At 36.5% G+C, this 21027-nt stretch overlaps 3 protein-coding genes across 11 annotated transcripts; 1 reads left to right on the top strand and 2 right to left on the bottom strand.

The window, feature by feature from the left end:
- The first annotated feature begins 3600 nt into the window (after positions 1–3600).
- Positions 3601–8172, top strand: LOC133694688 (FACT complex subunit SPT16-like). Of its 2 annotated transcripts, none has more exons than XM_062116334.1 (4): positions 3601–3708; positions 3869–3961; positions 4397–5710; positions 5924–8172. In XM_062116334.1, the coding sequence occupies exons 3-4, from the start codon at positions 4414–4416 to the stop codon at positions 7822–7824; spliced, it is 3198 nt and encodes a 1065-aa protein (XP_061972318.1). In that variant the 5' UTR covers positions 3601–3708; positions 3869–3961; positions 4397–4413; the 3' UTR covers positions 7825–8172. The 2 variants fall into 2 exon arrangements, with proteins under 2 accessions (XP_061972318.1, XP_061972317.1); XM_062116333.1 differs by having other exon boundaries at positions 3869–3974.
- Positions 8173–8757: 585 nt separating this feature from the next.
- LOC133693168 (FACT complex subunit SPT16-like) lies at positions 8758–15130 on the bottom strand. 3 transcript variants are annotated; one of them, XM_062114329.1, is made up of 5 exons: positions 14885–15130; positions 14618–14736; positions 14481–14516; positions 10693–14060; positions 8758–9763 (listed from the first exon to the last, which is right to left on the bottom strand). In XM_062114329.1, exons 4-5 carry the CDS (start codon positions 13998–14000, stop codon positions 9718–9720), a joined length of 3354 nt encoding a protein of 1117 aa, XP_061970313.1. In that variant the 5' UTR covers positions 14001–14060; positions 14481–14516; positions 14618–14736; positions 14885–15130; the 3' UTR covers positions 8758–9717. The 3 variants fall into 3 exon arrangements, with proteins under 3 accessions (XP_061970313.1, XP_061970314.1, XP_061970315.1); XM_062114330.1 differs by having other exon boundaries at positions 14618–14703; XM_062114331.1 differs by lacking the exon at positions 8758–9763 and having other exon boundaries at positions 10416–14060.
- A 759-nt stretch (positions 15131–15889) lies between these two features.
- Positions 15890–20476, bottom strand: LOC133694697 (shaggy-related protein kinase alpha). Of its 6 annotated transcripts, none has more exons than XM_062116355.1 (14): positions 20260–20476; positions 19517–19645; positions 19223–19400; positions 19036–19128; positions 18580–18639; positions 18183–18455; positions 17860–17934; positions 17555–17611; positions 17331–17471; positions 17191–17241; positions 16929–17024; positions 16752–16835; positions 16339–16441; positions 15890–16236 (listed from the first exon to the last, which is right to left on the bottom strand). In XM_062116355.1, the coding sequence occupies exons 3-14, from the start codon at positions 19334–19336 to the stop codon at positions 16154–16156; spliced, it is 1230 nt and encodes a 409-aa protein (XP_061972339.1). In that variant the 5' UTR covers positions 19337–19400; positions 19517–19645; positions 20260–20476; the 3' UTR covers positions 15890–16153. The 6 variants fall into 6 exon arrangements, with proteins under 6 accessions (XP_061972339.1, XP_061972340.1, XP_061972335.1 ...); XM_062116356.1 differs by having other exon boundaries at positions 19223–19397; XM_062116351.1 differs by having other exon boundaries at positions 19534–19645.
- Between the last annotated feature and the right edge of the window lie 551 nt (positions 20477–21027).

The raw sequence follows: 21027 nt of genomic DNA, 5'->3' as shown, positions 1-21027 counted from the left end.
AGTTTTATTACTTGTCATTTAGTATAAATGATTGAATGTAATTTGTATTTTAGGATTTTCAACAACACCATATTGATTAATTGCACTTCTTATCTAGGTCTATAAATTAAAAAAAAAATTTAAAAGCTCTTTACAAAATCTAAACCTAAGCTCTAGAGTGACCGAAGAAAAATAAAGTAGAAAATGCTGGAATGAAGGTAGAAGAGGTATTAATTAGTGTGCAAAACGTCTCCCTTCAACTCTTTTTTATACTAATTTTTTGAAATAAAATTGATGAAAAATTAATTTTGATAATTATCATAATTAATTTATGTTATTTTGCTTTAATTACCTACTATAAATAGGTAAAAAACTTGACAGCATTTATTTTAGAAAAAACTAAATGTTTTTACTTAGAAAATAAAAAAATTTCGATTATTGTTAAGATTCTTCGGTTGACTAAATAAAATTTGTTGAAAAACAATAATACTATGGTTCAAAGAATTATTTTACAACAAATTCTCAAACTCAAGTTTAAAACAAATCGGAAAAAAATAAATTTTTATAAATTAAAAAAATAATTTACGAAAAACTCAAATCCAAGCCTGAGACTTACGAAACGTATATAACTCAAACTCAAAACTCGTTTTATTTAGGTTACGTCTGCACTAAAAACTTTAGTGCCCTACAAGCCTTTTTAACTTTTCATTTTATATATTATAAGAAAATCTTGTATTTTTTTAATGTAGGGTAAAGAGTTTTGGATTGCATAAAAAAATATTAACTAAGTGTTTTTTTATATTAATTTTCCATTCACCCACAAATTATTATTTTATTTTAATCATGTTAAATATTTTTTACTAAAGAATAATTTCTAATAAAATTTTAATTTTAAAAGTGAGTCGACTGCATTTTTAATTTAGCCTCAAATATACTAATTAAATGTGAATAAATTTCAAATATTAAGTGCATTAAGAGAAGCTAGTTTCTTAACAAGTGTTGGGCTCGTGTATTATTCAACTAATAATTTTTTTTAATGTATTGTTTAAATTTATTTATAAATGAATGAAGATGACTGTTTATTATATAAAAATGTTTTTTTTCAAAATAATTTTACATAAATTATTGCATTCATAATTAAACTAATTTATTTAAGTTTTTAACCATATAAAATAATTTTTAACTAGACTTGAATAAATATTATGTATATATGGGTTAAACTAAATCTTTGTACTCCATGGTTTCAGGCTATAATAAAAATATTTATTTAAAAATATTCTTGAAGAATTTATTAATTAAATCTGTTTGGTTAATCATCGATTCATCTCTAAAGCAGAGGAGCGCTGTCATTTAATTTAATTTATTTGAATTCATGCAAACAGTTTTCCCATCACATTCACCTTATTCAATCCTTTCCAATTATTTGATATCACCACTACTTCTAGTAATATATGAAAATCTCAAGTCTATTCTGCTCAGGAATTTTATGTCTTCAAATTTCTTGAAAACTAGCTGGCCTTCGTTCCTCATCAGTTAGAGACATTCCCATTTTAATTCATTGGTGGGCTGCCATGACACCAGTCATTTAAGCATAACATTAACATACCGATCGATCATCCATTTCATGATCATCAGTAGCTACCAATCCATCTTCTTCATCGGCTTCTGCAAGCGTCAACCCCCTGTCAGCTCTGATAACAAGCTAGCACCTGTTCGGGGAAGGCATTCTTTATTAACTCGATCAAGCCAGGAGCAGTACCATTGGCATATATATATCTCATGAAAGTTGCCAATGATTAATTTGTTCTGTAGATAAAGGCTAATAATTCCCTAATCCGTACAGGTTTAGCAGGAACTGGAACAGTTTTATTACAAGGTGGTGTGATATCAAAGATTTCCTTTTTCTTTCTAATCCCTAAGATAGTGAGAGTTTTCTTTTTCAACTTTCTTTGTCTCGATGGTAAAAGTATTATTGGATGATCAACTTTCATACATGGAGGCTAATTAAATCCTTCCATTAATGGCCCTGAGTCCATTTTAACCTTCCCCCCATGCACAAATTGGGAGGCAATTTGTTCTTAATTTAATGATTAGAAGCCTTGCTGGTTCCATTTATGTCTTTTCCTTGGAACAATGTTATTCTTTGGATGATATTATCAAATAAATGGCATGGATTTGTTTTCTTCGCACAATACTTTAAATTGTTTCCATAGTTTCAATTATGCTTTGTATGGTCACGAAAAGTTGGGTCAGTCTGGTGAGGACCAAGGTAGGAGGCCGAAAAATGCCTACAATAAAGCAAGGAGGATGAGGACGAGGCAAGGGAAAGTGATGATTTGCCATTGATGAAGAGAAAAGTACGTTGTTATGAGTAGAAAAAGCATAGAAAAAAAATCCAGCAACAAGGTTAGTGGAAGGAGTCCTTCGAGTGGGAGGAGGATTTGGAACAGCATCAAGTCAGCAACCAGAGGCAGATTACAACAACAACTAGAGAGGAAGTATTCTACAAGGAGAAGGAATTAAGAAGAGGCTTTAATTATATGCGACAGAGACAATCTTGAAGGCGACATCTTAACTCGGTTAGAACTTGGCTTCTGATGTTCTGAGTTTTGATTTGTTACAACTATCTTGGATTAGGTTGTGATTATCTCTATTAATTATTTTCCAGCAATTATAACTCTTGTTAATCTCTACTAAAAGATCATAAATAACCAAGTTTCAAATCAAATATCACACATATTTCATAAACTTTTATGAATGATGAGCCTATTACATAATATATTTATAGATAGAAATCTATAATTGTTGCTGGAGATTAAAAAAAAACAGATAAAATAAAATATTTTGAAAGAATAAAAACTTATTTTAAAATTATTTTAAAAATATTTATTTTATATTTTTATCTTCATCTCCCATTTTTAATCAAATATATTTTTATTTGTTATTCAATCGAATATAAAATCACACTACAATAAAATAAAATGAAATATAGCCTAGGTTTAAAAAGTAAATTAAATATGTTTTTATTTGTTTTTTCAGGGAATCACGACAGGCGGTCTATATTTTAAAATTATATTTTTAATTAAAAATATATTAAAATAATATTTTTTATAATTATTTTTTTTATTTTTTACATAAATGTATTAAAAAAATACCTAAAAACATTATTTTTTATATTTTTTTATATCAATGCAAGGTTAAAGATTTTTCTCTAATTAATTAGCTTGCTTTACTTGATCTAAAGTTTATACAATCTCGAAGTATGACAACTAATCATACTTAATAGTGTAATTGTAAACAAATTTCTAAAATTACTCGTAACTATATTAACAACCCAATTAAAATCAATCACTCAAATTAACTAATCAACCTCTTCCCGCCCCAATTAACACTCACCGACCCGCCCTTCTTCAATTTCCCGCTATTTTTCTTTCCCCAAAACGACACCGTCACTCCCCTCCCTCTAATTCAGCTTTCAAAAACCACACTCCCCAAACTACCCCAATCACCCCCTCCATGTCCACCTTCAGATCAAGGGCACTCAAGTAACTCCGGTGCCCCATATAAATGGCATACAATGTAATTTTCTGAACCCTCAAGCCTTAATAACAAAGCCAAAAACCCCCAATATATTTTCCCCTTGAAAGCTCGACGTCTCTATAAAAATTCATACTCTCTTCGCGCTCTCGAAAAATTTCTCAAATTTCTCCATTTCTTCGATCAATTTCTGTAATTTCTTCATCTCCTCTCCTTTTCTCTTCATAATCATTTTAAGCTAATTTTTAGGTTTTCTTCTTGGTTTATTTAATCGATTTCTCTGTTATTTAATCTTCACATTTTATGTTTTTGTGTTTCGTTTCAAAACCTAACCCTAATCTCTCTCTCACAGGGTTTTTGTTACATGAATTATAAGCCGAATTGGCCTCGGATTTTTTCTCTTTATTGATTGAAGATTGCTTGGTTCAAGCACTGCTGCTGCGAGGTATTTAACGAATGTGAGTTTTTTTTTATTATCTTTTTACTATCTGAATTCGATTTTTATTGGATTTGATATGGTTTTGAAGTTGGGGAAGTTGTGGTTTTGGATTTGGATTTTAGTTTGTTTGAGTGGAAATGGAAGTGGGCTAGTGTTATTTTGTGGTTATTGTGTGAAAATGGTAGGTGGTGAAGGAATTTAGGGTTTTGAAGAGAATCGAAGTTGAAATCGGGGATTCTTGGATGTGTTGATTGTTGGGTGTTGATTATTGAGGATGAAAATTTGGTTTTTTGGCTTGTAATTTAATGGTTTTTTTATAAGTTTGTGAAACCCTAATTTGGGATTGGTTTTGTAATCTAATTTAAAGTTGGTTGAATATGTTTGTGATTGATGTTTGACTTGTTGCCATTTGTGTTGATTATTTGTTATATTTGGTTGTAGAGTTGTTGCAGTTAAAGATGGCTGATCAGAGGAATGGAAGTGGGCAGCCTTCAAATGCAGCAAGAAATGTATATGCTATTGATGTGGAGAAGTTTAAAACACGGCTCAAGTCATTTTATTCGAACTGGAATGAGAACAAGGCTGATTTATGGGGGTCTTCTGATGTTGTTGCTATAGCAACACCTCCGCCTTCTGAGGACTTGCGGTATCTGAAATCGTCAGCTTTGAATATTTGGTTGCTTGGGTATGAGTTTCCAGAGACGGTAATGGTTTTTATGAAGAAGCAGATTCATTTCTTGTGTAGCCAGAAGAAGGCTTCTTTGCTTGAAGTTGTGAAAAAACCTGCTAGGGAAGTTGTGGGTGTTGATGTTGTGATGCATGTGAAGGCGAAGACGGACAATGGGACTGGTCTGATGGAAGCAATATTCCGTGCTATTCGTTCTCAGTCAGGTGCTGATGGACAAGTTGCACCTGTTGTTGGACACATTGTGAGAGAGGCTCCTGAAGGAAATCTTTTGGAAACCTGGTCTGAGAAATTGAAGGGTGCAGGTTTTGAGCTTGCTGATGTAACTAATGGGTTGTCTGATTTGTTTGCTGTTAAGGATGCTGATGAGCTGATTAATGTGAAGAAAGCCGCTTTTTTGACTTTTAGTGTAATGAACAATATTGTGGTGCCGAAGCTTGAGAATGTTATTGATGAGGAGAAAAATATCACCCATTCTGCTTTGATGGATGAAGCAGAGAAGGCCATTTTAGACCCCACTAGAGCTAAGGCAAAGTTGAAGGCAGATAATGTTGATATATGCTACCCTCCCATATTTCAGAGTGGAGGGGAGTTTGATCTCAGGCCTAGTGCTGCAAGCAATGAGGAGCCCCTGTATTATGATTCTGCCAGTGTAATTATAATTGCGGTGGGATCTCGATACAACAGTTACTGCTCCAATGTTGCCAGGACTTTAATGATAGATGCCACTCCTTTGCAGAGCAAGGCTTATGCTGTTCTTCTCAAGGCACATGAAGCTGCCATCGGAGCACTGAAGCCCGGGAACAAACTCAGTGCTGCTTATCAAGCTGCCCTGTCAGTGGTTGAGAAGGAGGCTCCTGAATTGGTTCCAAATCTGAGCAAATCAGCTGGGACAGGCATGGGTCTTGAGTTTCGCGAGTCAGGACTGAATCTTAATGCCAAGAATGATCGAGCAGTGAAAGCTAAAATGGTTCTCAATGTGTCCCTTGGTTTTCAGAACTTGCAAAATCAGACTGATAATCCCAAGATTCGGAATTTCTCACTGTTGCTTGCAGATACCGTTATTGTCGGTAATCTCATTATCCTCTGCAACTTTTTCTTGATTTTCACCCTTTTGTTTTTCCCAATTTCTATGGCAACGAGGAATGCGTTTTTTCTCTTTTATTCATTTAAATTTCTTTTTCCTAATGTTATCTTATGAACTATCATATTTACATCAAACAGGAATTATAATTATTTAAAAAAGTTTATTTCATTATTATCCAATGATCTGGACATTGCAGGTGATCAAAATCCAGATGTGGTGACTTCCAAGAGCTCAAAAGCTGTTAAGGATGTGGCTTACTCATTTAATGAAGGTGAGGAAGAAGAACAAAAACCTAAAGCTAGAGCTGAGGTGAATGGCGGGGAAAACTTGATGTCTAAGACAACATTGAGGTCAGATAACGGGGAGATCTCAAAGGAGGAGCTTCGGAGGCAGCACCAAGCAGAACTTGCCCGGCAGAAGAATGAAGAAACTGCCCGGCGACTTGCTGGTGGAGGAAGTGCTAATGGAGACAGTCGTGCTGCTTCGAAGACTTCAGCTGATTTGGTGGCATACAAGAATGTCAATGATATTCCTCCTGCTAGAGATCTAATGATTCAGATAGACCAGAAGAATGAGGCTGTGCTTTTGCCTATTTATGGGAGTATGGTGCCTTTCCATGTTTCCACAATCAGGACAGTTTCCAGCCAGCAGGATACCAACCGGACCTGTTACATTCGAATCATTTTTAATGTTCCCGGGACGGCTTTTAATCCACATGACTCCAACTCATTGAAGCACCAAGGAGCTATTTATCTGAAGGAGGTTTCTTTTCGTTCAAAGGATCCTAGGCATATAAGTGAAGTGGTACAGCTGATCAAGACACTTAGACGGCATGTTATGGCCAGGGAGTCAGAGAGGGCTGAGAGGGCAACCTTGGTTATGCAGGAGAAACTACAGCTTGCAGGGAATAGATTCAAGCCAATAAGGTTGACTGACCTTTGGATTCGTCCTGTTTTTGGTGGCCGTGGAAGAAAGTTGCCTGGTTCTCTTGAAGCCCATGTTAATGGGTTTCGATATTCTACAAGCAGAGCCGAGGAGCGTGTGGATATTATGTTTGCAAACATCAAACATGCATTTTTCCAGCCTGCAGAGAAGGAGATGATTACTCTCCTGCACTTCCATCTTCACAACCACATTATGGTGGGAAACAAGAAGACCAAGGATGTGCAGTTTTATGTTGAGGTGATGGATGTGGTGCAGACTTTGGGAGGTGGAAAAAGGTCTGCCTATGACCCAGATGAGATTGAAGAAGAGCAGCGGGAAAGAGAGAGGAAGAATAAGATCAATATGGATTTTCAGAGCTTTGTAAATCGGGTGAATGACCTTTGGGCCCAGCCCCAATTTAGTGGACTTGACCTTGAGTTTGATCAGCCTCTGAGAGAGCTTGGTTTCCATGGAGTGCCCCACAAGGTTACATCTTTCATCGTCCCCACTTCAAGCTGCCTGGTTGAGTTAGTTGAGACTCCTTTCCTTGTTGTCACCCTTAGTGAGATTGAGATTGTCAATTTGGAGAGAGTTGGGCTTGGACAGAAAAACTTTGACATGACCATTGTCTTCAAGGACTTCAAGCGTGATGTCCTCAGGATTGACTCTATTCCATCAACGGCACTTGATGGCATCAAAGAATGGCTTGACACAACAGACATCAAGTATTATGAGAGCAGGCTGAATCTTAACTGGCGACAGATACTGAAGACAATCACTGATGACCCACAGAGCTTCATTGATGACGGGGGGTGGGAATTTTTGAATTTGGAAGCTAGCGATTCAGATTCTGACAACTCAGAGGATTCAGACCAGGGTTACATACCATCAGATGCAGAACCTGACTCTGAGACGGAGGAGGAAGACTCTGATAGTGAATCACTTGTGGAGTCTGAGGACGATGAAGAGGATGATTCCGAGGAAGACTCTGAGGAAGAAAAGGGTAAGACATGGGAGGAGCTGGAGAGGGAAGCAAGCAATGCAGACAGGGAAAAGGCTGATGATTCAGACAGTGAGCAGGAGAGGAACAGAAGGAAAGCAAAGGCTTTTGGGAAGTCTCGAGCCCCTCCTAGACCCGCTCCTAGAATGCCCAAGCGACCCAAGTTCCGATAGGTTTGATAGGAAACGTCAACGTTCCTTTTCTTGTTTATGTTTCTAGCAGGAAGCTGCAGCAGCTGCCTTAGAATGCAGGCCTCTAACTTGGGTTAGAACTATTGATAGTGGTAGTTTCTAAGATTGTTTTTATTTTAATCCATTGCCTTTTGGTCATTAAGTAGGAGTTTTGCTGGGAATGAGTCCAATCCCTAACAAACCTTAGCTGTTGCGTCACCACAATTGCGCTGTGTCATTAAAATCTTTGTTATTATTATCTTCATCTGTGTTGTCCTTGTGTTCTTGTTCTTGTAATACCATAATGCACGATATGGAAATGTTGTTCAATACATATTTGTTGATATCCAATCATTATGCCTCATGGAATAGAAACATTTTGCAGTCACAACCCTCACTTATCTAGTGTTATTAAATCCGACCTTCAAGCTTGGGCCGAGTTATAAATGAAACTAAGTGGGAGAACTTCATAACTTTGCTTCCATCAAATTCAGGTTGACTAAGCAAGCTCATTGACTTGACTCCAAATTCAGGTCAGTTTTTAAATAAAATCCGGTGAGAATTAACTTGTGATCGGATAACATAGGGTTTCAACTCATAACCTGCTTATTCTATTTAAATTTTGATTTGACTTTATTTTTTCAAAACATTGTTATTTTAGTTATTATTTTTTACAATCTAGAAATGATGTTGCATTAACTCACTTAACTCATGATTCATTGCTAGAATCTAATTAAGTTTAATAACTTTACTTGTATGTACGTGAACACAAGCAATCACCTCTACTTGTTATTGTTAAAGGAGGAAGTGCATTATCAATTATGGCTATTCTTACATTTGGTGCAAGTCATTACTAGAGAGAGAGTTTTTTATAATTTTGTAACCATTCATGGTTTCAGTTTAAGCCCAAGGGATACTTCGAATCTCGACAATAAATGATAGTAATGAATCTTTATGTGATTGCACGAGAGATAAAAGACATGTCAAAACTGTTATAGACTGTCTATATTCATTTCTTCAACCATACATGTTTTTCTATCAACGTGAAGTCATGAGCTAATTGGCAAACTTGACTCGTGGTGCAGGGGCTGCAAGCGGAAAGCGAGACTCAAAATTCCCAGCGAGTGGCCATGTATATTGCAATCCTCCACTATTTGTCTAATCTCTACAGTGTACTCACGGATAACAGCTGCACCATTGGAGGATAATCAATTCACAGATTCAGGCAGAGTGTCTTGAGCTAAATACAGCTCTAACCATGCAAGAACCCTTTGTAGACGTATTATTTTGTATGCTTTGGTTCGGAATTTTCAAGTTGAGAAATCCTCGAAATTGAACATCACTGGTCTCTTCTGGATTCGGAGCTAAAGGATTCAGTCTCAGTAATTCAGTAGCTGAGGAACACATCAGTCACAGGTTGGAGGCACATTAGCTCCCCTTTGTTTCAAAATTCTCTAATATTTGAGCAGGATGGATAGATGGTAGGCACTCCTCACTGAAAAACTTGCTGTCCTTAACTAAATAGTGAATCAGGGTGAAGGACATAACTGAGAAGAATAGTCTTGGTGGCCTTAGTTGCTGTGCCTTGGGATATAGTATCTATCACTTCTCATTCCAACATTTAAGAACTTGCATCTTCATATCAAGCATGGAAACTCGAAAGAGAATCTGCTTGTAGCTTGATCTGGCAACCAATGGTCCTTTCATATGCTGTCAGTCCACTACAGTCCTCCACACCAGACCATAATCCGGTAGTTGTTTAGCTTCAAAAATTCCGCACCATGGATAGCTTGACCAATATCCTAGACTTGTGTGGCAGACCTTGGATGGTATCTGGGTTCGAAAGTGTGTCAGGAGTCTTCATGTATTCCAACCTTTTTTTGGCGAGTGCCTGGGTTAAGAAGTTATAATTTCCGAAAACCCCAACCATCCCTTTTCTTTGCTGCATACATCTCATCACAATGGTTTAAACAGCAGAGAGAAGATGTAAGGAATTGATTTGGAAATCATACAATAAAAATTTAATGCAAAAATAATTTAACTATCCAAGCTAAGAGACACAGCGATTCATAATCATGGAAATGGTAAACCATAAATGAAAGTAACACTTTAATCATCCCATATAAACAAATAGAAAACTGAGGATAAAAAGCCTTGAACAAATAAAGCCATACCCACCTCCGAAAACATGCACCTTGCTATTTCCTGTATAGCATTGCGAAATAGAAAATTTCATGGTGGATGATACATGGATCGAGATATGCAATAAAACCGTAGCTAAATAAGATAAACGAACTACTTTCAAAACAGAAGAAAGCTCCACACAATGGCAACCAATAACATGCTGATATGAAATTGAGCAGGTTTACACACAACATACCCATCACCATCAATTGAATAGCACTCGCCATTTTGGCCATATGTGGTTAATATTCCCTCCATTGACATCAGTGACAGTGGAGGAAACCAAAGAGTGGATGTGGAATTTGAAGATCCAAAAACAGCTTTACACATTCTAATTGATGAAATGGAAACGATTCTAGAGGGACATTCAAGTAGGAGATTCAAGTTAAAAACAAAAGGCAGAAAAAAGATATGAAAACATTTCTCTCTGATTTCTAATTCCACTATTTTACAAGTAAACAATTGGTTATGACCCTGAGTTTCAAAACTACTTTACAAGTAAAGAGTATAATTTCAACCATTTTGTCCAACATGCGTATAAAATAACACCACCAAAAAAACAAAAAGGAGAAAATTCCAAAACATCTGCTTCCCTGCAAGAGATTATTCTGGCTAGTGCAACTATTATCTGTAGATGCTGCAGGTGCTAGTTTAATAAAGCATAGGGGTATAGACACCTTTGGTCACCTTAGTTTGGGCCTCTTGGGATGACTGCCACTCACATTTCTTCTATCAGGCGGTCGAACTAGCGGTCGAGCTGGGGGTCGAGCCGGGGGTCGAGCCAGGGGTCGAGCTGGCGGTCGAGCTGGTGGTCGAGTGGGTGGTCGAGCTGGCTCTCGAGACTTACCAAGTGCCTTGATCTTCCTTCTTTTTCTCTCCTCTTCACTATCTGAATCATTCCCCTTCTCCCTGTCAGCATAACTAGCTTCTCTCTCCAACTCTTCCCATGTCTTTCCTTCTTCCTCCTCCGAATCTTCCTCAGAGTCCTCTTCCTCATCATCCTCAGACTCCACCAAAGACTCACTGTCATCATCTTCATCATCGGAACCTGAGTCAGATTGCACATCTGAAGGCACATACCCTTGGTCCGAGTCCACTGAGTTTTCAGAATCTGAATCACTAACTTCCATGTTTAAAAATTCCCACCCACCATCCTCTATGAATTTTTCTGGATCATCAGTGATAGTTTTCAGTATAGGCCGCCAGTTCAGATTTAATCTACTCTCATAATACTTGAGGTCAGTCGTGTTTAGCCACTCCTTTATGCCATCTAGTGACGTAGAGGGGATAGAGTCTATCCTTAGGACATCCCGTTTGAAGTCCTTGAAGACAACAGTCATATCAAAATTCTTCTGTCCAAGGCCAACTCTCTCCAGGTTAACTATTTCAATCTCACTCAGAGTTATAACCACACAAGGAGTCTCTATCAGCTCAACCAAGCAACTCGATGTCGGAACTATGAATGCTGAAACTTTATGGGGAACCCCATGGAACCCAAGCTCTCTTAAAGGCTGATCAAACTCAAGGTCAAGTGCTTTAAATTGAGGTTGGCCCCATACATCATTCACCCGGTTCACAAAGTTCTGGAAGTCCATGTTAATTTTATTCTTCCGATCCCTCTCACGTTGTTCCTCCTCAATCTCGTCAGGGTCATAGGCTGATCTTTTACCCCCTCCAATTGTCTGGACCACATCAATCACCTCAATATAAAATTGCACATCCTTGGTCTTTTTGTTCCCCACCATTATGTGATTATGCAAATGAAAGTGCACGAGAGTAATCATTTCCTTCTCTGCTGGCTGAAAGAATGCATGCTTGATGTTACCAAACATTACATCAACACGTTCATCAGGCCGTGAAGTTGAATAGCGAAAGCCATTAGCGTGGGCTTCAAGTGAGCCAGTCAATTTTCTTCCACGACCACCAAAAGGAGGACGAACCCATAGATCTAACAATTTTATTGGCTTGAATTTGGTAGAAGATAGCTGAAGCTTTTCCTGACTAACTAAGGTCGCCCTCTCAGCTCTCTCAGATTCTCTAGAAGTAACCTGCCGACGTAGGGTTTTAATCTGCTGTACCACTTCACTTATATGTCTAGAATCCTTTGAACGAAATGAAACCTCTTTTAAATATATAGACCCTTGAAACTTAAGGGAATTTGCATCATGAGGGCTGAAAGGGGTGCCAGGCACATTAAATATTATTCGTATGTAGCAAGTTCGGTTACCATCCTGCTGACTAGACACGCTCTTCACAGTGGCGACATGGAAAGGAACCATACTTCCATGAATTGGTAATATTATGGCTTCATTCTTTTGGTCAATCTGAATCATAAACTCCCGAGGAGGGGGCAGATCATTGACATTCTTATACGCAACCAAATCACCAATTGTCTTTGCACCACCACGATTATCTGTTGCACTTGAACCCCCACCAGCAAGCCTCCTAGCAGTCTCTTCATTCTTCTGGCGGGCAAGTTCTGCCTGGTGCTGCCTTCGTAGCTCCTCCTTTGACATTTCATGGTTGTCTGACCTAAGTGTTGCCTTAGACAAGATGGTCTTACTCCCTCTAAGTTCAGGCCTGACTTTTGGCTGATCTTCTTCCTGATCGTCCTCATTGAATGAGTATGCCACATCTTTAACGGCTTTAGTACTCTTTGAAGTCACCACATCTGGAATCTTCTCACCAACAATCACTGTATCTGCCAGCAAGACAGAACACTTCTGGGTCTTTGGGTTTTTGGTCTCTGCCTGCAAGTTCTGAAAGCCAAGAGACACATTGAAAACCATTCCTTGTCTCAGAGTTCGATCATTCTTGGAATTAAGACTTAGCCCTGACTCACGAAACTCAAGGCCAATTCCAGTTCCTGCAGTTTTGGTCAAGTTTGCAATTAATTCAGGAGCATCCTTCTCAACCACAGAGAGTGCTGCTTGATACACAGCACTAATCTTGTTCCCAGACTTCAATTCACTGATTGCTGCTTCATGGGCCTTAAGGAGGACCTCATATGCCTTGCTCTGCAACGGATTGGCATCAATCAGAAAAGTTCTTGCAATGTTTGAGCAGTAGCTGTTGTATCTAGAACCAATTGCACATATGATCACACTAGTAGAGTCATAGTAGAGGCTCTCATCATTGCTTGCAGCACTCGGTTTCAGATCAAACTCTCCTCCACTCTGAAAAATTGGAGGATAGCATATATCAACATTCTCTGCCTTCAGCTTTACCTTAATTCTTGCAGGTTCCAATATTGCCTTCTCTGTGTCATCCATCAATGAAGAATGGGAGATCTTCTTCTCCTCATCAATGACTTTTTCAAGCTTTGGCACCACAAACTGCTTCATCACTGAAGAAGTCAAGAAAGCTGCTTTCCTTACATTTGTAAGCTCAATACTGTCTTTGACAGCAAATAAGTCAGAGAACCCATTCGTTACATCACTTAGCTCACAATTAGCATTCTTTAGTTTCTCATCCCATGTTTCCAAAAGCTTCCCTTCAGGACTTTCTCTAGCTATATGTCCAATGACAGGAGTATCATGACCATTGGAGTTTGACTGAGCATGGACTGCATGAAAAATGATATCCATCAAACCACTTCCATCGTCACTTTTGGTCTTCACATGTATCACAACTTCAACACCCAAAGCCTCTTTGGCAGACTTCTTAACAACCTCAAGCAAAGAAGCCTTTTTCTGGCTACACAAGAAATGGATCTGCTTTTTCAGGAAGACCATAATTGTCTCTGGGAACTCATATCCAACCAACCAAATATTCAGTGCTGATGACTTCAGATACCGGAGATCCTCTGAAGCTGGAGGCGTTGCTATGGCAAGAACATCAGAAGCACCCCATAGGTCATTATGGTGTTCCTTCCAATGTGAATATAACAAGTTCAAGCGCTTAGTGAAGTTATCCAAATCTATCGCATATGGACTGACAGCTCCTGAAGGCTTCCCATTTGAGGATTTTGCATTAGCATTCCTACTTTCAGCCATCGCATGTAGGATCTTGATTTGTCAACAACTGAACAAGTTGCGCCTAATGATCAGCAAAAACTGTGATAAATAACAAATAACCCATCAGTTCTCTTCCTTCTCTCCATATGGCAAAAGTTTGATCTGGATACGCTTTTATTAGCCATGATCAACAATTTTCAAAATCAGAAGACCAGCAAAATATTACGGAGAAACTTGAACAATGACAACTTCCAAAGTTGCAAAAATTTAAAACCTGTTCTAAATGATGCCCCGGATTAAAGAGCTATCAGATCTTAATTCATAAACTACATTTGATGCATCTCCTTTGCACATCTTAGTCTGTTCAATTCGATAAAGACCTGATTTTGGAATTTAAGTTTATAGTTTAGGCCTATCCATTCCCAGAAAAGGAAAGATCATAAATTCAAATTTTACAGTCCCCTTTTTACTTCCATTCATTTTGTCAGAATCCAAACACAGAAATGGATTAGAGCTTACAATTCTCTGTCTTCCCTTAGCAGAAGCAAGACAATCCTGCACTCACAAATAAAAAAGAAAACAAATCTTTGTTAAAACTTCACATCCTCAAAAATCCATTGATCAAACTAGTAATCAAAGAAGGATCGATCCATTACCTCCTCTATCTGAAAAGCCTCAAATGAACCTCACTTCAGTAACAAGGAACCATGCATCTAATAAAAAAGCCATCAAATCTCAACTTCTGCAATCAAGAATTCTTGATCCTTAGAACCAGCTACACAGACCCACAAAATAAATAAATAAAATAAAAAAGGTCAGAATTTGGAGCTAAATCTGGTGCTTGATTTCATTGAATTATGAAAAAACAAAGAAAACCCAGATAGATAAAAGATTAAAATTAAAAGATTACAACTTGTAGGTACCTATGGTATGTTTATCTTATGATTCAAAAGGTAAAAGGTTGAGGTCAAAGGTGTGAACTTTTTGAAAGAAATGGATGTTGATGATGATGAAACTGACTTTTTATCAACTTTGAATGGATTGCTCCAACATGAAGGATTTGGAGGTATAGAGAGTGATTAATGGATGACAGTTACAATAAGGAATGATTAAAGATGAACAACAGAGGAGATGAGGAGGAGCTAAAGAAGCCAAAAGGGTCATCATCAATCAGTTCTCTTGTGGAAAATGAATATTTATATGTAAGGTAAAATCTGGTTGATTTTTTTACCTTTTTTCATTTTTGGTTTTTATTATATGTACAGAACAAAAACAAATTGTCTGATGTATAAAAAAATAAAAGCATATTTAATTAAAAAACCTGAAAAAAAATAAAATAAATATGTTTTTAAATAATTTTTTATATTCTTAAAACAGAAAACATAAAAAAAATATCCTCTTTATTTTCAGTTTTTATTTCAGAATAATAAAATCTATCTCCAAATGATTTTAAAACAACTTTTTATATTTTTAAAATAAAACATTAAAAAAGAAAAACATATCGTTGATGATACGGTGCAGTGTATTTTAACTTCTGATGTTTTTGTAATTTTTTTTATTTTTAGCATTAATACAACAGAATTATATAAAAAAAATAGTTAAATATTTTTCTAAAAAAAAAAGTTTTAAACACCACTAAGCATTAATCTTCTAGATTAAAATCAATTTATAAGGTTGGTTTAAGTTTCAATTTCACATTCATCTTCAGAAAAGATGAAAATCTAGCATGTTATACGGATGATAGGAAGGTTTACTCTAAATCCATTCAAAGTTTTTACTCAACAATTTTGGTTATACGGGTCTAAACTCGTTATGGATGAACAGTTTGCATTCAATTCCCAGGAACTATGTTCAAGAGCAAACCACAACAAACAATGAGGGCGAGCTACAAAGACAGACGAGAGAACCAATTGAACTGCCAGGCCCAATTCAGGAACACTAAATCACATTTGATCTTTAGCTGTTTAGGAACATTACAATATTCTGTGATACAGGAACAAGGTACACGGGTGATCAGACCACCCATGGAGGCTAGGGCAAACATCAAGTAGCATGTCTCTAAATCTGCGTTTACATAATAGAATAATAGGATACAACAAAGATACATAGAGAACCAAACATCATAGATAAGGTAGAACAATTATAGCTTCCAGTTCGGGACATCACTCAGCTCGGTTTCTAACACAATAAAATCATAAACCGAGAAAGGGGCATTGCTTTCTTGCATGCTCGGGTATCAATTTGACCAGTGTCTCCACTGAAACTCCCTTCAATTCTAGTTGAACAGCAGCAGTAGAAACAACAAATGGTAATATCATGATTAATGTATAATAAACTGCAGTTCATGAAAACGATTTCCTCTATAATAATTTCATACCATGAGATTTGAAGTTAAATAACGGTGGGAGGAAACGCCCATTTGGCAGGCGGGTGTTTTGATCACGGAGCTCGTCAAAAAAGGGATGTGTCAAGGCATCCAGCTGCAACCAAAGTAAATAGTAGTAAAAAAATTTTAATCAAACAAGCCCAGAGGACAAGATTGCAATAAGCACATAACATGGTCGGTTTCTATAATAAACATTAGGTAAAAGCATCTAAATTGAGTAATTGATTAACATCAAAAAGTAACCAACTCCATATTTAAATGACAGTTTAATGCAGCTGTTAGGCCTTCAAAGTCAAATAGCAACAAGTAATTCTTGGGAAAGAAACAACGACATTCAAAGAAGGTTATGGTGAGTTCACAAAAATTATAGAATCAAAGGAACCCTAGTCCAGAAAAATACTCACAGCAGTGCACCGTAGGTTAGGGGAGTATTGCAGTAATCTAGAAACCAGATCAACTGCTTCAGGAGGCATGCGCTTGTGGAAAATCTAAAAGTGAAACCAACAGGAGTTAATGGGTGGTAAGAGTCATAAGAATGCAACAACACAAACCATGAAACATTCATCTAGAATTGCTAATACCTTGTGCCAAGGATGAGCTTTAATCTGGGGGAATTTGTACTCTGTATAATTCGGGTTCATGCATTTAATTTCCTCCCTTGTTGGAGTCCCCAAAACCTGGAAAATAATGGCATTTTATGAATTAAAATAAATCAAGGATAAAGTAGGTCCCAACAGAAACGCACATTTTACCAAAGTGTAGACAAAGCCTTTTAATGTGAGTAAAAAGCTAAACTTAATAATGCCTAGACAGTTATTAAAAGGTTCAGGATACTAAATTTACCTTGATAATCTCCACAAGCTGGTCGACTCCACTCTCACCAGGAAAAAGAGGCTGACATAATCGATACATTTATTAAGCTTGTCGTGGAGATCATTTATGTAAAACAAATCAAATACACCTTGTCCACAAAAGCTTCCTACCTGTCCAAGCAATAGCTCAGCAAGGACACAGCCAACAGACCAGATGTCAATAGCTGTCGTGTATTCAGTTGCTCCAAATATAAGTTCAGGTGCTCTGTAATACCTAGAGCAGATATAAGATATATTTGGCTCCCCTTTTACCTGTCAGAAGAAACAGCATCCCACTAAAAATAAAAGCAAACATAAACACCAAAGAGACAAAAATACCAAGGAGCAAAGCATACCAAGACTTTTGCACTTCCAAAATCACACAATTTAACCTGATGCGTATGAGGATTCACCTGCATCAAGAAAAAAATTGAAGATAACTTTAAAAAAAATTCTGACATGGAATAAGAGACCATGTAAACAACACAAAGATTGTGTCCTCCAATAAAAAAGGATAACCACTTCATTTGTGCAAATCAAATTACAACCAAATATTTATAGTTTTTTTTAGTGAGACCCTTATGAGAAGACATATTTCTATATTTTTATCACAATTAAACATATACAAGTATATGCCTAAAAAATGCACTCGAACTCTTACCAAAAGGTTTTGAGGTTTAATATCACGATGACACACTCCAATTGCACGGTGGATGTATGACAATGCCCTAAATATCTGCCAAGAATCAACACGTTAATATCTTACCAATGTTCCTGATAAACAATACCTCCAAGAAGATACTGTTCCGTGCATTGAGGTAAAAACTCTAGCTGCCTTGGGAGAAATAAATAACAAAGTGATGGATATAAAATGCCAAAAAAAAGATAGAAAGAAAGAAAATGGATCCGCAAGAACTAGGTCATCTAAACTGTAACTTAAGAGAAGACCATTATAAAACCCAATTCAATTGATCAGCTCCATACCTGATACGTATAAAGTTTGACATATATTAGTGGCATCTTCTGATTCAACTTGCTATAGTGTTTAATCACACGATGAACAGTTTCCGGGACATACTCGAGAACCAGATTAAGGTAAAGCTCATCCTTCTCAGTTGTCGAAAAGAAGCAATGCTTTAAAGAGACAACATTCGGATGGTCAAGAAGACGCATGGTTTGCAGCTCACGGTTCTTATACCTCTTATCTTGAAGAACTTTCTTTATAGCAACAGTTTCACCAGTCTCTAAGCATTTTGCCTAAAGTCAAAATTGCAGAAAGGCAAAATGGAAACATGAACACTTGGTGAGAAAGTCTGGAAAGGAAGTAACATTACACTATCGATGAACATTCAGCAAAACACTAATGTCTAAAACAGCATACCTGGAAAACAACCCCAAATGAACCATGCCCAACAACACGCTCAGCCATGTAACTTATAGTCTGCATGGTTTAAATGGAAGAAAAACATATTAACTAAGAATAAAAGAAGCATAATACAACAAAGTGAATGGGACATGCCCTGATAGACAAACCAAATTGCTGATTCACTGTCTTTAATTAGAAATGGAGAAGAATGTCTTAGAATGGGATGGGTTATGTGGTGAAGTTATGGTAAAATCATGGCACTTGGAGGATAACAGTAAATATCAATGTATGGAGAAACCATTATGGAATTCTCCTAATCATATCTGTTGAGGCTTCGATAATAACAAGGTGAATAATGGGAGGAAATGGTGCCAGTTGTTTAAATCAGGTTACATCCTGAGGACTACCCCTCAAACTGCAAGGGGATTTTGACTTGCTAGAAGATATGAAGAAAAAAGACAACAATTATACCTGCTTTGGCTGGCCATTTCTACCGCCAATTGTTGTTACTATAATATGACCTGTCTCTGTACCATTACCATCCACCACTGTTGCCTCCATTTCCTGAAAAGCATACCTGAGTGAGTGACTGCATCCGAAATCCACTAAAAACAACAAAAAGAGGCATAAACCAACGACAAGGAGCTGATTGCCATACTTTGTCATCTCTAATTTTCATGTCATTCATTTCCTCAGGTAACTTATCCACACCAGCATTATGGGCACTAGCTTCTCTTAATCCCGAAGAAGGTGCCACGCCCACAGAACCCATTTGTTAGACAAGAACAAATTATTCTGTCTTACTCTTGAACTTCAATTCAATTACACATTACCTGCTGGAACGGAGAAGGTTAAAAATCTCAGAAGACAGATTTAGTTGCATCAAAATACATATAAAATACATTCATTGATTCTCCACAACGTGCAGTAACAGAACTAAACCAAAACCCACAAAAGGAAAGCTAGTACTCGAACAAAAACTCGGACTCCAAAGTTTATCCAATTCACAGCTTAAAAATCAATGACCGGTGACCATAGATAGCACAACCATCAGATCAAGTCAGGCTCTATAATTAAATTCCTGCACAAGGTTCAAAATCAAAATGCTCAAGCACCAGCACAATAGAACACAAAGACACAAGAGCTCTGTAAATTCCCACAAAACAGCAGTAAATCAAGTTTTCTGTACAAGTTTTTTGCCATTAAAGTCAAACACTTACGCCACAAATCACCCCAGATGAATAAATTAAAACATAAAAAAAAAATGACATGCAAAATGGAACCTGAAAAAGGTGTTTTGATCTACATGAGACATAACAAACTAAAAAATTACAATAGCTCAAACAAAGTCCACAACTTTCAATCTAAGATCTAACAACGAAAACAAACAAATCCTCCCAACAAAATTCCCAAGACAGAACTTTTAAAATACAATCAAAACCCATAAACATAAAAAAAAAAATTATTCAAGCTCCCAAAGAACATAAAAAAAAATAGAGCCCAGATGCAAAACTCAAAACTTTAACAAGATCCAAGACAACCCATCACAATTTGATCCAAAAACAAGAAACCCCGGGAGCCAAGACACACAATCTATGTCAAAAAAACCCAAAAAGTCTCAATCTTTTCACGCTTAAATAAAAAAGATGCCAATTTTTGAATAAAAAGAGAAACATAGAGAATAAGAAAACATACCAATTAAGCCGGAAAAAATCCTGGGTATTAAAGAAGATGCCGTTTTGAAGGTGGAGATGAGGAAGAGGAGCTGAGGATCAGACAGTGGAGAGAGAAGATGGGGAAGACAGATCCATTTTTGTGGGCAATAACACAACAAGCTGCCTTCCAATACAATACACAAAAGAAAGTGCTTTCTTTCTCTCTTTCTCTTTTGTTTTTGTTTTGTGTGTTTTTCCTCCTTTTTTTTTAATTTTTAATTTTTTAAGGTGTGCTAATGTGCTTGTGTCAGTCCATTAGGTTTAGGTTTAGTTAGGGTTTTTTTTTTTATCAATTTGAACTGAAATGATAATATGAAAAAAAATTATTGTATAATTAATATACTTTAAGAATAAAGACAGCTATTTATAAAAAAAATAATAATAATAATGAAGAGTTGTTATGGCATGATTAAGGTTTGGCTCGGTACATGAAATAAAATACTTTAAGAATAAAAACAACTATATATTTTTAAAAAATATATCTTTTTAAATTGTTTTTATTTTACTAATATATGATTCAATTCACATCATCCAAGCCTTGAATAAATACATGTGTATTCATAAAATTGTTTTCATGAATTTTTTTTAATTAAATCCAAATTCAAGGGGTGAATTCTTATAAAATAAAAAAAGCATCCACTCGTGAATACTGGAAAAATAAAGATAATATTTGATTATTATCTAGAGATAAAAATAATAAAAATAATTAAGAAAGTTTTTAAATACTTAAAAAAAAACAATGGTATGT

The sequence above is a fragment of the Populus nigra genome, chromosome 5, assembly GCF_951802175.1.
Source record: "Populus nigra chromosome 5, ddPopNigr1.1, whole genome shotgun sequence".
NCBI classification, from domain to species: domain Eukaryota; kingdom Viridiplantae; phylum Streptophyta; class Magnoliopsida; order Malpighiales; family Salicaceae; genus Populus; species Populus nigra.
The sequence above is the reverse complement of the archived record's forward strand: the minus strand, read 5'-3'. Positions and strand labels throughout refer to the sequence as shown.

What these genes read in the sequence shown, in the direction of transcription:
- LOC133694688 (XM_062116334.1), top strand. Translation starts at nt 4,414, where the DNA reads ATGGCTGATCAGAGGAATGGAAGTGGGCAGCCTTCAAATGCAGCAAGA. An exon ending in TGCAGATACCGTTATTGTCG is followed by an intron (nt 5,711 to 5,923) that starts GTAATCTCATTA and finishes TGGACATTGCAG; the next exon opens with GTGATCAAAATCCAGATGTG.
- LOC133693168 (XM_062114329.1), bottom strand. Translation starts at nt 14,000, where the DNA reads ATGGCTGAAAGTAGGAATGCTAATGCAAAATCCTCAAATGGGAAGCCT. An exon ending in CCCAAGAGGCCCAAACTAAG is followed by an intron (nt 9,764 to 10,692) that starts GTGACCAAAGGT and finishes AGATGTATGCAG; the next exon opens with CAAAGAAAAGGGATGGTTGG.
- LOC133694697 (XM_062116355.1), bottom strand. Translation starts at nt 19,336, where the DNA reads ATGGGTTCTGTGGGCGTGGCACCTTCTTCGGGATTAAGAGAAGCTAGT. An exon ending in TCAAACTTTATACGTATCAG is followed by an intron (nt 17,935 to 18,182) that starts GTATGGAGCTGA and finishes GATTCTTGGCAG; the next exon opens with ATATTTAGGGCATTGTCATA. An exon ending in AGCTTGTGGAGATTATCAAG is followed by an intron (nt 17,025 to 17,190) that starts GTAAATTTAGTA and finishes ATTATTTTCCAG; the next exon opens with GTTTTGGGGACTCCAACAAG.